The sequence below is a fragment of the Leptidea sinapis genome, chromosome 25, assembly GCF_905404315.1.
Source record: "Leptidea sinapis chromosome 25, ilLepSina1.1, whole genome shotgun sequence".
In the NCBI taxonomy this organism is placed as follows: Eukaryota; Metazoa; Arthropoda; class Insecta; order Lepidoptera; family Pieridae; genus Leptidea; species Leptidea sinapis.
In genome coordinates, this window is record NC_066289.1 from 9,661,184 (window position 1) to 9,676,095 (window position 14,912).

Here is a 14,912-nt window from a genome sequence, read left to right on the forward strand (position 1 = left end):
GCATCCTGTGCAAAGGAGCCTCCCACATATGGAGGCTTCCTGGCATGTATTGTTGCCGTGCAGTGAGTTGCCTTGTGGATTTAAATTTATTTTGATTCAAGAAAAACTATTGAGGTACGTTTTAACTAAAATCAAACAATAAATCCAAATCATTTTATTCATGTAGGGCTATTTTCTTTTCTTTTTATATTCACTCCTTCTTCTTTTACAGTTTTACTTCAATATAAAACCTGCACCTTGTAGAGGCTTAGAATGTGGGCTGGTTTTTATGATGCTTTGCCGATGACCCCCAGTTTCATCGAAGACAATTTGAATAATTGCTTCCTAGATGATCGCGGATCAAGTATTCCAATACTAGGCGGGGAATGTTTTTGTGGATAACGTGCAATCTTTTGGGGGTTTGATTGATCATTTTGTCCCATTGCGCGACCTTTTCAAGAGAGGACTAGATAGAAGATGCTAGCTTCTTCCGGTACTGGTCGAATATACCCCGAGAGATCTGCATGGCAGGTTGTTTTATATGGCATCCCAGGACTATCATCCACATAACAAGCATTTTAGGTGTATACTGCGGCCAATAAGGAAGCTGTCCGCTTGCATAAGCTTTCGGGAAGCCCTAATGATAAAAGTTTCGAGAGAAGCATCTAGTGCCATACACATTCGAAGCCTTTTCTACATCCAGAGAACTGCAAAGCAGGACTATAATATATTATATATATGCCGTAGCTAGTGAAATTACTGGGCAAATGACACTTAACATCTTATATCTCAAGGTGACGAGCACAATAATTGTAGTGCCACTCAGAATTTTTGGGGATTTTCTAAACTATATATATTCACAAGTATTCCACCTTCGCACGACACGCCACAAATTAGGATATCATCCCCACCATCTGGATGTGTGGCTGTCCTCCACAGTGCGGTTTTCAAGGAGCTATCTTCCACGTACTACAAAGCTGTGGAATGAGCTTCCTTGTGCGGTGTTTCCGGGACGATACGACATGGGTACCTTTAAAAAAAGCGCGTACACCTTCCTTAAAGGCCGGCAATGCTCTTGTGATTCCTCTGGTGTTGCAAAAGAATGTGGGCGGCGGTGATCACTTAACACCAGGTGACCCGTACGCTCGTTTGTCCTCCTATTCCATAAAAAAAAAACTAAAAAATACATATTGATTTTTACACATAAAAGAGTGATTATGGTAACAGTAAATTCTTCGAATCGCGATCAAGTAGCGGAACGCTAAGTGTTGGTTGGCCCCTCACAAGATGGACGATGGTCTGGTCCGGAATAGGTTACATGAGAGCAGCGCAGGACCGATCGTCGTGAAGATCTGTGGGAGAGGCCTTTGTCCAGCAGTGGACGCCTTCCGGCTGAAGTGAGTGATGTGGTCACCCCATTAGATATTCAGAGATACTTTAACATCAATTATTTGGCGATTAACTAACTCCAGCCGCCTTCAAGACTATAATTTTACATAAATAATATAAACAGATGGAACGAACCTCGGCAGCAACAGCTCTCAACATAAGTTTCTCAGCAGGTGAACAGTTCCGGATAGCTCGGACAGCCACAGTGGATGCAGCTTCCTCGAGAGCTCCTTGGACTTCTTTCAGACCAGCCTGCTTGTCCCCAGCCAGCTCCAACGCCCTGCTGCACAGGGCTAGAGCTCGACGTGCATCACCCGATACTGCTGCCACTTTCCTAAAGTTATTCAATATATAGTTGCAAAAAGCGTTGGTGGTAAAATAGGTGGAACAGTAATTGACTCTCAACACGGTGCCATCGCACAATTCTCGCCCATCACGTACCTTTTACAGCAAAAAGATGACGATTTTTGTCAATGAACAGTCGAAATATTTACATATATAAATTTTTTCTTCACAGTCTGTAACCGAGCTGACATATAGCACGAATGACTCTCTTCTGCAGCGCAAAATCTATTACGTCTTTGGTTGTTAACCTGCCCGGACTCCGGATAGGGTTCAAGCGCCTAAGCGCCAAAAATATCAGCTAACATTCGACTTCTAAGCTTGTTTCGCCCTATGTGTCGAAAATGTCACATAAAAATGATGAATTGTCCTATACATAAAATATACCACGAATGACAAAGGATAATTATTGTAAACAACTTTAAAAATATGTATATAAAGTTTAAATTGCTATTTATTAGCCATGTATTTAAAAAACAATATAAAATAATAAAATGTAATGGTCAGATATGGCGTCCTATGACGGATTCATTTTTAAATTTATTGCGTGACCCACGGAAGAGTAAAAAAGTAGGACTTCGCGCCGTGATATTGAGCAAATGAAGCACCTTTATGCTAGTGTGTGTGCGGTTACGGGGGATACCATTTACACAATTTTTGCTTCCTTAAATAATCATATATGGCCACAAATGCTTTTATAGTATCGTTTTTACACTTTTTCACAACGCACGACGGCATTTTTAAAATATTTAATTGCGACGCAAACTGATCTGTCAGACGATTGCAAATCTCAAAATGGCGGCCGACCGGCTTGTATTAGTATAAGTGAGTGCGTGGGGCTATGTATTTACTCATTTACCGGATTGTTTTGGTACGTCACTGTTGTAAGTTGTAAGGTGACATGGAGTCCTTCTTTTTTTACTCGTCCGTGGCGTGACCATGAAAAGTAGTCCATCTGTCAATAATAGTTACCTATTCGTTGAATTTTAATTAGCCATGTGAGTGTTATTCTAATTAACTATTCAACAGTGATTGGACATCCTGCGACTAAATTATGATTATTTTTATCAAATACCTATTTACATTTTGTTAATAGTATTAGTATTCAAATTCATAAATACATGTGTAGTGATTTTTCGGTCTACATCTGTTTCCATAGCGGTGGTAATTATTTAATCGACATCAAAACTGTTTTAAATGAATCAATTTTGTAAAAGATTATAACTTTCACGACAAGGACCACTATGTCCACTAAAGCGTATCATACAACAATAATTTCCGTTATAATAAAAACGTAACTTTCTATACTAAAGCCAGCGAGACTAGATAAAAAAGGTAAACTAACGGCCCGTTACTGAGTTACATTGCGATAGCGAGCGATTATTATCTCAGTCCCTATCACTCGTACGCAGTAATGGCGACAGTTGTTCGACGATAGCTGTCGTTGCATGTTTCGTGCTACGGAAAAGCAGTCAGTACCGCAGTTGTCGAATGTTGACACGCCATTTTGTGAACAAGTTCATTCCTATTTGCATTGTTCAAAGTGATACAGATTTTTTCGTTTCCATATTTACTTAGTTTTTGTTATTATTAATACGTTACTGTTAGATTTCTTGTTGATTTTTGCTTTGATTATGGTATCACAGCCTGGAAGCTCTAGACACCCTATGAAATATATCAATTCTTTGCAATATTCAAAGATATCAATGAAAATGTTTTGAAGCCCTGAATCTTTGTTTACATTCTTTATCTCCTCTGGTTGGCCTTACTATAAAAGGTGTGAAACGGTGGTGTGGGCAGACTCTTTACCTGGCAATCAGCTGTACTGCGTCCGACGTCACGTTAGCCCCGGCCAGCTTGGTAGCTACGATGCATTGGAGCTGCGTGTACGTGTACGACTCGAAGGTCAGTCGGATGAGACCGAAACGGGACGCGACGCGCGCCGCTAGCGCCCTCTCGGGCAAGTCCATAGTGTTAGCGACGGCGAGTACTGACAACAAGGCGGTTTTGTTCGCCGCCCACTCCATTATACTGTACAGGACGTCTTGCCGACGGTTGCAGAGCGCATCCAACTGTGATCGGTATTCAAATTAAAATATTTTTATTCAAAATAGGATATGATATCACTTATTGAAAGTCAAAAACTAGCACTCATTCGAAAAAGTTTGCCTCTGACCTGAGAAGAACGGGCGAAAGAAACTCAGCGGGCTTCGTTTGTTTTCGTAGAAAATATAAATAAAAAATATAAAAAAAATATGGTGACAAAGTAATATCATACAATAAAACTTATTATTTAATAGCCTGAGGGCGGTCGCTCCATTCCCAATCTATGGTATTATTAAGACAGTCATTTATATTGTAGTAACCTTTACCACAAAAATGTTTTAAGAATACATAAAGAAAAGTGTAGGTACCTAGTAGGTAAATTTAAATTGTTCGAACTATTAGAAGACTTGGGACTGGTTTTCTGGTTAATTCGTTGAAGAGTCGAAAGATGTAGTTCTAATTTTAACCACGCGCACGTGGCGCTATTATAATATTAGAAAACGTCAAATATTGTTGCGACTTTCCAACTGATATAAAAATAGACTAATGGAAAGGTGGTTTTATAACACGTAAGGAAATTGGTAGTTAGTTACCTTTGGAACTATGATAATGAAAATAAATTAAAAAATTTAAGATTACTGTCCTGTTTTTTTTTAAGATCTTTGTGAGAAGAAAATAAATAGATATATATTTTATTATTTGTTATTCGTTTACTCGTTAATAGAAACCTACTTAACGAACAAGAATCATATATAACTATGTTGTTCATTGAAGCTACATATATTTATTTGTATCTCATAGAAACTACAGCACATTACAGAACTTGTAAATTTAATAGACAGAAACAGTAGGCATATTCACTTTACTTCCTTTTTGTGTAGGGAGCCCGTGGGCTTATGTGTGTATGCGTGAGTGTGTGGGTAATATTAGGTATGACTGGTTTTTTAAAGGATAATTCAGTTGGTTAGAGTTGTTTTGACTGGTAGGTAGTTTTTATTTAATTAAAAGGCATTTATTTTCCCTGAATTGATTTCTTTAGAATTCTTTTTGATTAGGAAACAAATGGCGCTCTATTAGCGGCGCAAGAAACTCTCCCAGCATTTTTTTTTGCGCTATTTTTAATAAAAATATACAATATTGTACTGTCATTGCTCTTGCTATAAAATAATCATAATCTAGTACCAGGATGTTCAATCACTTAGATATTCAGCTGTGGAGTAATAGAATTTACGACAGAGCCTGAACAGCGGCTGTGACTTTATTATAAAAGTGTATACATTTATTGATAATGTAAAACATGGGAGTATGGCGGGTGCAACGTGTTGAGGCTTTTAGTTTTGGGAATAGCATTTAATATTTATAATAACAATATGAACTAACCTCGTCAACAAGTAACACAGTAGGGGTTCGTCTGGGGCCCGGGTTTGTAAATCGTTTATTAAGCAGTGTACTCGCTTGCTCCCATACCACTGTCTTGCCTGAAAATAATAAATTATTGACTACACTAACCAAGTAGCTAGTAGAGCGCTATCTCTGTCACACAATCACTTAAAAACACAAGGACAGAAAAACTATAACCCTCTCTTTAAAACTTACAGAACATAAGGGTTTCTATTTAGACACATAGATCCGCTAAAAATAGGTACCAATTATATGATAATGCAATAAATTCTCTAACTGCCACAGTTTGTGTCGACTATCGGCATACTAGGTGTGGATATATCAAGCGACACTTGAAAGAAAGGGCCAAATTAGCCTCAATTGGAGTTCTTCTCCAGTAAGCCTGAATCTTTGGCGTTGGGTGGCGATTTTGGTTGTCTCTGCATGTTCTAGCACATATATCACCAGGAGTGCTCAGAGAACTTGTTCGGATTGATACCTGCAGCCGAATCCCCCCACCGCACATCACGTCAACCTGCGAAATTTCATTCGCGTCATGTTGAGGTTTGGAGTTCCACAAACTCGCATTTTGCGAGGAAATTCTCGCCTCACATACCCCTTTGTGGAATCAATTACCAGCTGCAGTTTTCCCTAACAGATATGTCTCAGGGACATACAAGCATAGAGCATATTCCACCATGAAGGTTAGCAACGCATCTCTTGACGATGGAAACGTGAATTACTGCATTGTAATGGTCAGTCCATATTACAACAAAATTAATCTCGTTTCTCTAGAAATAACTCTCTGTTTCTTCGAGGAATAAATAGAGAGACACATGTGTTACAGATGCATATTCTGTCTATGTATCATCTAATATTCATAGCACCTTGAGCAGATTGACATTAGTATATAATAATTAGAATATTGTTATCATTATCACTGACAGTGTGTACCTGTAAGTTGTTTATAAATTTGCACATAGGCCTGCCTGGGTTCTGCTATTCTCATTCCATTAATTTCGACAAGTTGAAACTCGGGTAAATCAGCCTCTTCTTTTAGTATTTTCAGTGCAGTGTTCACTGTTGCCGTCTTGCCTGTTCCAGGCATTCCCGATATGTACATGCATCTGTAATGATAGTATCAGTCAAAAGCAAGGTGACATATAACAGTGCAATTTTTATCTGAGAGAGTACTCCCACAATAGCTAGTACTGTAGCAAAATAGCATTGCAGTTGTATTGTTGTATCATTCTTTGAAAGCTGAAGGTGTAATTATATGCTTAGACATTTCGATCATATTTAAGGGTGTCGTAGGAAGCGGTTGAGTCTTATCAAGGTTTTGTGATATTCTTTTACAACTCAAATGATATTGACACAGGTAACATTGCATAGTTTGTATGCATAATTTATTGTCTATTTTAATTTTAACTATATAAAATGTAGAAAGGTATGTACATACACATGATTTCTTTAAATTTACTTAAAAAACTGGTATATTAGGTACCATTACTGGTACTAAACACATTTGTGTGAGAGAAAATATTTTTTAAATTAAATTGAACTTAATTTGTTGGAGTCATGTTAAATGTTTAAATATCATTATAATTGCATAATCAGAATAATATACATAATCTGCAGAAAGAAGAAGCGGTGCAAGAAACTCTTCCTGCATTCTTTTTTTTGTACTCATTTGCCCAGTTCAATAGCTACTGCACCCACAGACCAAAATACAATAATGCTTACAAATTACTGCTTCACAGCAGATATAAGCAATGTTGTGGTACCCATAATCTAGCAGGCATCCTGTGCAAAAAAGGAGCCTCCCACTGGCTACTTTGTCACCAAGCAAAATAGTGGACAAACATGCTATATTATATAAAGTAATTGCATAACATCAAAAAAAAAAATCTATTAATAATGTTACTCACCCACTTCTATTGGCCAATAACCTTGATCTAACAAAAGTTAAAATTTCTTCCAACTGATTCTCTCTTCCAGGTAAAGACCTATTCTCTTTTGTATACTCTAAAATGAGTAAATATCAAAGTTACATAAATATTCAAATTCAAAATTCAAATAGTTTATTTCTCAAAATAGGATAACCGCATCACTTTTTGAAGTCAAGAAAATATACATATAATAGAATAATACAGTCCTACTGCTAAATTATTTACATTGCTTTAATCCCATGCACTTTTATCTGTTATATAATCTTTAATTGTATAATAAGCTTTTTTTAAAAGTTTCTGTTTAACAAATATTTTAAACTTTTTTAATTGTAGTTTGCAAATTTCTTCAGGGATTTTATTATAAAAATGGACACATTGTCCTCTGAATGATTTGTCTATTTTCGTTAGCCTTGTGTGAATCAGAGCAAGATTATGTTTATTTCTAGTGTTGCAGTTATGAATGTCACTGTTTTTTTTTAAAACAATCTATATTTTTATGCACAAATATTAGGTTTTCAAATATGTATTGACATGGTACTGTTAATATATTGATCTCCTTAAATTATCTCTCAACGAATGTCTACTGGACAGATTGTAGATTGCTCGAACAGCTCTTTTCTGCAGCACAAAAATCGTTTGAATATCACTAACGTGTCCCCACAGTAATATACCGTAAGACATAACAGTATGGAAATAACTAAAATATACGACACATGCCGTGTCTTCGTATGTGAGCTGGCAAATTTTCCTTACAGCAAATGCTGCAGAACTAAGTCTATTCGCCAAACCAGCTATATGTGGACGCCATTGGAGTTTTGCGTCTAAAGTAATACCCAAAAAAAACTGTGGTGTCTACAAGTTCCAAGTACTCCCCGTTCACAAGTACATTTGAATTCACCTCACTGACATTTTGGGGTTATGAATTTAATACATTTAGTTTTCTTACTATTCAAAAGCAAATTATTAGCATTGAACCAATGAACAATTTTGGACAAAGCATTGTTTACATCATCCAAGACTGATTCACGTCTTTTAATCTTAAATAAAAGGGATGTGTCATTAGCGAATAGAACAATTTCATGATTATCCTTAACAACATATGGCAAATCATTTATATAGATCAAGAATAGAAATGGACCAAGAATTGAACCCTGTGGGACACCCATTTTTATGGTTGATCCAGGGGTGCGCTTTCCATTTATATCAACAGTTTGAATTCTATTTTCTAAATAAGAACTAATAAGTGTCAGCGCATTGTTCCTGATGCCATAGTGTTGTAATTTCCTGATAAAAGTCAAATAATAAAAAGAATAATAATAAGAGTCAAATAAGAATAAATAATATAACCTAAAAAACATTCATGTTAGCTATATAACCTTACCATCAACATTATTTAAACTGTGTGTCCTTGTGTGGAGGGTTGGTGTCAGATCCTTTGTCAATATTCTCCGTACACTTTTTGGAGTTCGAGTGATAGAGCCTCTGTTCCGTGGAGTTTTGGGTGTGCATGGCGTCTTTTGAGATTTAGGTGTTAACATAAAATCATCATTATCTTCAGACACATTGCGAGCTCTTCGTTGGGGTGTTCTTTTAATAGGAGATATTTCAGGCTCCTTGTATGTGATAATACTTCTTGTTGCTCTTTTAGAACGAGTAGAATAGATGTCATTATTTTCATCTTCAAAAACCAAAACTTTTTTTGGAGTTTCTTCAATAGATTTTTTTAAAGGAGTCTTTCGTTTTGGTGTACTTGGTGTATGCTGTCTTATAATTAATGTGGGCAGTTCATCTTCAGAATTTTCTTTTAATTCCATGGACAATATTTCTTCTATGATTTTTTTACTCAGTTTTTTTGAACTCTTTGGTGTTTCTTTCACAGGTGACTGATAATCAATAGGAGTTTTGATGATTTCTTTGTCATTTTTATCAGTTAAGATAGCTCGTTTAAGTAAAAGTTTAGTTCCATCATTTTTACTAACACTCCAACTCCTTTCAGAAATGGAAATTCTACCCATTCTTTTGACTAGACTAGGTGGTGTTGTAGGAGTTGCACTCGTCGGAGTTCTTGTCATTTTTCTTGGAGTAACTAACAATTGTAAGGCTTTTCTTTCCTCTTCTAACACAGGCTCAATGCTAAATTTTCTTTTAGTTATAGGTAATATCCGGTAGCGGCAGATATAGTTGTATGATTTGTGTTTCATGTAGTCATTTGTATCTTTAGTAAATGTAAGTGTTATTTGACATTTCTTGAAAAATGTTTCAATTGAAACATCTGTATCAAATGGTCTATAATCTTCAAGTACCTGAAATTTTTTATATTAATTGTTAATTGAATATACTGTTTGATAATATAGTCACAACAATCTCAAATGTAAAATGTACTTAAGTTACAAATTTTTTGCACACTCAATATTTTACGTGTGTATTGTGGAAGTCAGCATAATTAGAGTGTTTCAAAAGTCAGCATTTCTGTACAACACATCAGTATTTGCATATTCATTGCTTTGTGCAGGTTAAAGTTAACATGCCGCAGAATAATTAATTTTAAACATATAATCATGAAAGAATTAGAGTACCTCTTTCTCAAAAAAGTCTATATGTACATTATTTAAACAGCCTTTCGGTATATCAGTTGGTTTCGAGTACCATTGAACTTTTGCTCTATATGGATCATATTTATTGTCCGCATCTTCGTATAACGTTATTATTTTAGCGGCATCACAACCTTCTTCTGTGTCCGGTTCGGCTGAATCTGCATTTGATATTAACACGAAATCTCCAACCTCCGCTATTATATCATTGAAGTGAAACTTTCTATAAAAAAATATGAAGTTTAAGCTAAAATTAAGTTACCAAATATGTACCACAAAAGTAATAAAATCATTCTTACGTATAATATTGAAATGAATTTGAAACTTTTTGCTCAATTATAACTGTTTCACTTAACCAACAAAAGGCTTTAGACGCCACTCTTTTTCGAGGCATTGCGTTTTTTTAATCCTGTATTTATAAGAAGAAACTAGAAAGTGTGGCACAAATATTCTATTAAATTATTAATTAGGTAATTGTTTACGAAATTAACAATGTACCTATAAAAAAAAATAAAAATTGAAATTTAATGCGCGCCAAGTTCTGTCAATTGTCAATAATCATGTTACCCTTGACAAGTTGACAACATATGGCAAGCTGGACAACATAATATGGCAAGTCCCCAAAAGTTCCAAAGGCAAATTATGGATAACTCTAATATTTAACACGAACTCCAACCACGAAATTCTTCAAAAACCTTGGTCCTCTAAAGATTCCCAACACTATTTGTCGTTTACGACTTAACCACGCTTGTACTCCAGTATTTTAGCTAAACTTAGGATTAGAGACAATTAATATTATGATAAAACTTTATTATTTTTCCTATCTATGATTGTATAAGACTAGGAATAATTCTAAAATATTGCATTTAACAGCTAAATATTTGAAGTCGTACTTACGTGTGAAATGTGTAATTCTGAAGATTTACTTTCTTGGATGAGTTATATGCAACAAACATCAGAACGTTACAGGCCTATAGCGTGTATGGAAATGGTCTCGTCTGTCTATCTCGCCCTAACACACTATTTTATACATGCTTATTTTTTAGATTTTTTTGGTTAACACCCAAGCGTCTCCTTAGAGCTTCAAAACTTTTCCTAAATTTTTTTTTCTTAGAGAATTATTCAGATCAACAATGTTAGTAGGCACAGGAGATATATCTTTATAAACATACGCTGATGCTTTACACATTGGAGTAAATCTGCAATAATACACAAAATTATTGTATACAAAATAAGTTAAGCAATCAACAGAAAGAACAACAAAGCCATTGTCTCGAAACCTATTTTTCTATTAAACAAATAATTCGTAAGCATATCATTTACAAAAAACTGTGATAAAATACTATTGTAATACAATGTATAATTAAGAATACCATTAAATAACATACAGACATGAATAATGTGGGTACTGAACCAGAACACAGCTTTACTCTTGATTCACCTCTATGAGAAAAACATTTTTGTTCAAAATACTTGCTGCTATAAGTTGAATTTTTCTTGAGGACCCATTCCATTTATCTAACATTTTCAGCTATTTTTGTCGAACTTCTATATTTTTAGGAAATCTGAAACAGTGAGAAAAATTTAAACTTCTTCGAAATGTTTAATATTATATTATAATTTTAAATATATTATATTTACTTTATATAAAATATATGACTGATGTATATTTACATATACCTATGGAAACCCTGTTAAAGGCTGCGTGGATTAATATACTATAATATAATATAAGACCTTCTAATCCAACTACTACTACTACTACCTACCTAGTTGTGCCTATACAGCTAAGTGAAAAATGGATGATAATCAGTAGCTAGTAGTAGTTCACAATAATAAAAGTTTATTCAACTTCACTCTTATATAGCTATATTGATTGATGATTTTTTCCTTTACATCTAAGCATGCATTCAGTATAAACTATAATATTATACTTGAGAAATGGAAATATCTATAAAATTTTACCGATAGTGGCAATCCTTAAGCGAGTAAAACTAGGTTGAAAATAGCACAAATATTCATATTTGTTTATATTTTTATCCGAATTTCTATGCATCCAGAGTATTAATGTAATAAAACTTGATTATTTTTCCTATTTATTAGTGTATAAGACTTTACTTTTAAAAATATTGTATTTAACAGCTAGTACGTAGCGTAGTAATAGTAGCATACGTTACCATTTCAAACCACTTCAACTATCACGGAGTCTTCCACAAAAGCTAGATTTCTTTCATAATAACAAACATCAGGCTTTACAACAATATGCTGATGGCGTGTACAGAAATGGTCTCATCTTTCAATATTTCTCTAGCACAATCTTATACTATTTGCTGACTCTTCCGCATTGCCAATCTTTCACATAAAATACATCTAAGGCAGAAATCATAATTCGAATTAGTCAGAAGTCAGACCCATCAATTAAAGAAAAAAAAGTAAATTTCGAATTTCAAATAACATAACGTTTCTTTTGTCTCCATCTGGAATCGTGATGTGTGAAATGTAAATCGTTATTTTATGATTTCGAAAGAGATCTTGGTGATTTCCTGAATATTCTGATTTTAACAAGGATAATCTTATTGATATATCTGATTATTAAGTTATATTTAAAGCTAAGCCATGACACGGGATATATATTACTCAGAGAAATATTACGACGATGACAACGAGTATCGGTGTGTAGTTTAGCCAGTAACGGAATCCTATTACTTTATTACGCTTCATTTATTTTCTAATAAAATAAAATATTGTGTTAATTTTTAGGCACGTTGTACTACCAAAAGAATTAGTAAAGTTGGTGCCGAAAAATCATTTGATGTCGGAGCAGGAGTGGCGTAGTATTGGGGTTCAACAAAGCCAAGGATGGGTCCATTACATGACACATCAACCAGGTAATAATTATTTTCTGATTCCTCAATTTTACTGCTTAAAATCTGTAATCTTATAAATATTTATCATAATAATTTAGTTAGTAGCGAGACAGCATAAAAATATTTCGTATTATTCGATAAACATGATGAATTTCCATTCAAATCATACTCATACTTTTTTTTATTTATAGTAACAAATGATGGCAAGTTACAGTTGTGCGACATTATTTGCTTATGTATTTGTTAATTACTTTCAGAACCCCATATTTTGTTGTTCCGAAGAAAGAGGACAACACCACCAGAGAAAAAGTAAAATGCTGTTCTATTTTAAAGTGTACATACAGTTCTTCAACATGAGATGTAAGAGTGTTGATGCTAGTTTTGTGTTTTTCCAACTTACTCTGCTAGTTTTAAATTAATTATAATCAAGTGAATGATGGTATCAGCTTTAATGTTCCCATGGCAATCTAATTTTGCAGGAACAACTTTATAACCAGTACCACATATTGAATGAAATGTTCACAAACACTACTAAGAACCTCTGCTTTGTAGCTTAGAACATATGTTATTGTCTTCTGTGTAGCCAATGATATATAAATTAAAGAGATATTTTATTTGAACATGCATAGCATTACTGAAAACCTACTTGAGATCTTACTTAGTATGTGTGAACCAAGATGAAAAAGTATATAACACTGTTACAAATAAGTTTTGGATGTTCTGTGAATATTAGACACCTATTTATTATCATTTTTATATCATATATCATTTTTAGTAGCAAATTGTTTGGTGTTCATATTAAATTCAGATATTGCCGGGGTCCTGCATAAAATATAAAATGTATTGCCATGAGAACAAGCTGTTATGAGATGCTCAAAGTTCTGTAATAATAAGTCACTATGAATAACTTTTGTCTATATTCAAGCTAGAGCACCTGTAGAAATATTGAAGTGGTTATGATATGAGCCTCAGATCTAGAATGTAAATTTGTTTATGTCTTCTCTTTAGTTGTAAAGTTAAGGGGATTTGTGTGCCAGAGAAATGTGATAATTGTTTTTCTTACTGTAATTTACCTTACATCATTAACAAATTAGAAATATTATGCTTCAAGTAATAGACCTAGACTGAAGTTTATAGTTAGCAAATATGAAAACAGTCAACTGGGTTAATTCGTTAAATAATGAAGTTATACAATTTAAGTTGAATGGTAATAGTATAGTTTATAGAATTATGAGAATAGGTCCTCAATCAACACATGGTGGTGAACTATTCTTATCTATTAACTTAGTTCCTTGATCTCTCACTTTTATTATCAACTGATGTGGTCAAGGTGGGATTAACACAAATATTCCCTCATGACTCACTTTGAGACTAAGTAAATGTAATTTTTTGTTAATTCGTACATGACATAGCATAAACATATAAAATATTTTTTGAATGATAAAGTTCTAAGACATTTCTCAATTTGAAATAATGTTTATAGTGATGGTTACAATCAACAGATAGTTGTGTTTTATTCACATTTAAAGTAAACATATTTAATTATTAGTAGTTTTCAAATGACTTTTTGGATTCACTATTTTGGTTACTCTGTAATTTTCCACAAGACTTTGAAATAATTTAAACTTAAAAGTCAAAAAAAATATACAGGCTACATACATTTACCTATAATATGTTTTCATTTAATACTATCTTACTCTATGTACCCTGGCAATTTAATTATTAAGTAACCCAATGTGGACAGATTTTTTAAAGTTAAGTGGAATACATTTTGCTAGGACGAAACATTATTTGATCTATGTTGTTTCATTTCAATGCATATTTTAAAACTATTAAATATTTGTGAATATAAAATGCATGATGCTAAGTTATTTTAATACTATGATAATGATATGTGATAAACTTTCATCTTAATAGCATTGTCTTTGGAATTATTTGTGTGTGTAGTTTTATGTTAGAAAATAATAATGTTATGTTTGTCTGAACATTGTGAAACTGACCCTGTATTGGACATGTTATTTGTACATTATCTAATCAATCTTGCTTTTGTTAAATTGAAATCAAATTGGCTACAAATAAATTATTTGGTGCTATGTTTATTGTTGTTTTATCATCTTATATAAACAGTTGATATAATAATGCTCCAATTAGTATATTTATTACATCCTTCTCAAATACCCTTAAATGATTAATCTTAAGAAATTGCAAATCCAAACAAATACTTCAAGGCTTGTCCAAATATGGAATATTGGTCTCATCTATCAGCAAACCCTTTTCATCATGGGGAGTATTGCAAATACTTGTTCCCTAAGCTGGTGTCTCTTGAGGTGTGTGGTGAGTAGGACATTATCCCCACCATCTGGATGTCA

At 33.8% G+C, this 14,912-nt stretch overlaps 2 protein-coding genes across 2 annotated transcripts in view; one reads left to right on the forward strand and one right to left on the reverse strand.

The window, feature by feature from the left end:
- The window catches only part of LOC126972157 (origin recognition complex subunit 1), a 12,418-nt gene extending 2,228 nt beyond the window's left edge, over positions 1-10,190 (reverse strand). The window contains exons 1-8 of the mRNA XM_050818758.1: positions 9,976-10,190; positions 9,662-9,899; positions 8,467-9,388; positions 7,065-7,161; positions 6,091-6,263; positions 5,137-5,234; positions 3,520-3,782; positions 1,504-1,702 (exon numbers count right to left, since the gene is read on the reverse strand). Of these exons, the coding sequence (XP_050674715.1) occupies positions 1,504-1,702; positions 3,520-3,782; positions 5,137-5,234; positions 6,091-6,263; positions 7,065-7,161; positions 8,467-9,388; positions 9,662-9,899; positions 9,976-10,070 (2,085 nt within the window). The 5' untranslated portion in view covers positions 10,071-10,190. The remainder of the gene's footprint in view (positions 1-1,503; positions 1,703-3,519; positions 3,783-5,136; positions 5,235-6,090; positions 6,264-7,064; positions 7,162-8,466; positions 9,389-9,661; positions 9,900-9,975) is intronic.
- Positions 10,191-12,146: 1,956 nt separating this feature from the next.
- LOC126972197 (cyclin-dependent kinases regulatory subunit) lies at positions 12,147-14,640 on the forward strand. Its single transcript, XM_050818829.1, has 3 exons — positions 12,147-12,348; positions 12,437-12,564; positions 12,801-14,640. Exons 1-3 carry the CDS (start codon positions 12,293-12,295, stop codon positions 12,854-12,856), a joined length of 240 nt encoding a protein of 79 aa, XP_050674786.1. The 5' UTR covers positions 12,147-12,292; the 3' UTR covers positions 12,857-14,640.
- Positions 14,641-14,912: the final 272 nt, after the last annotated feature.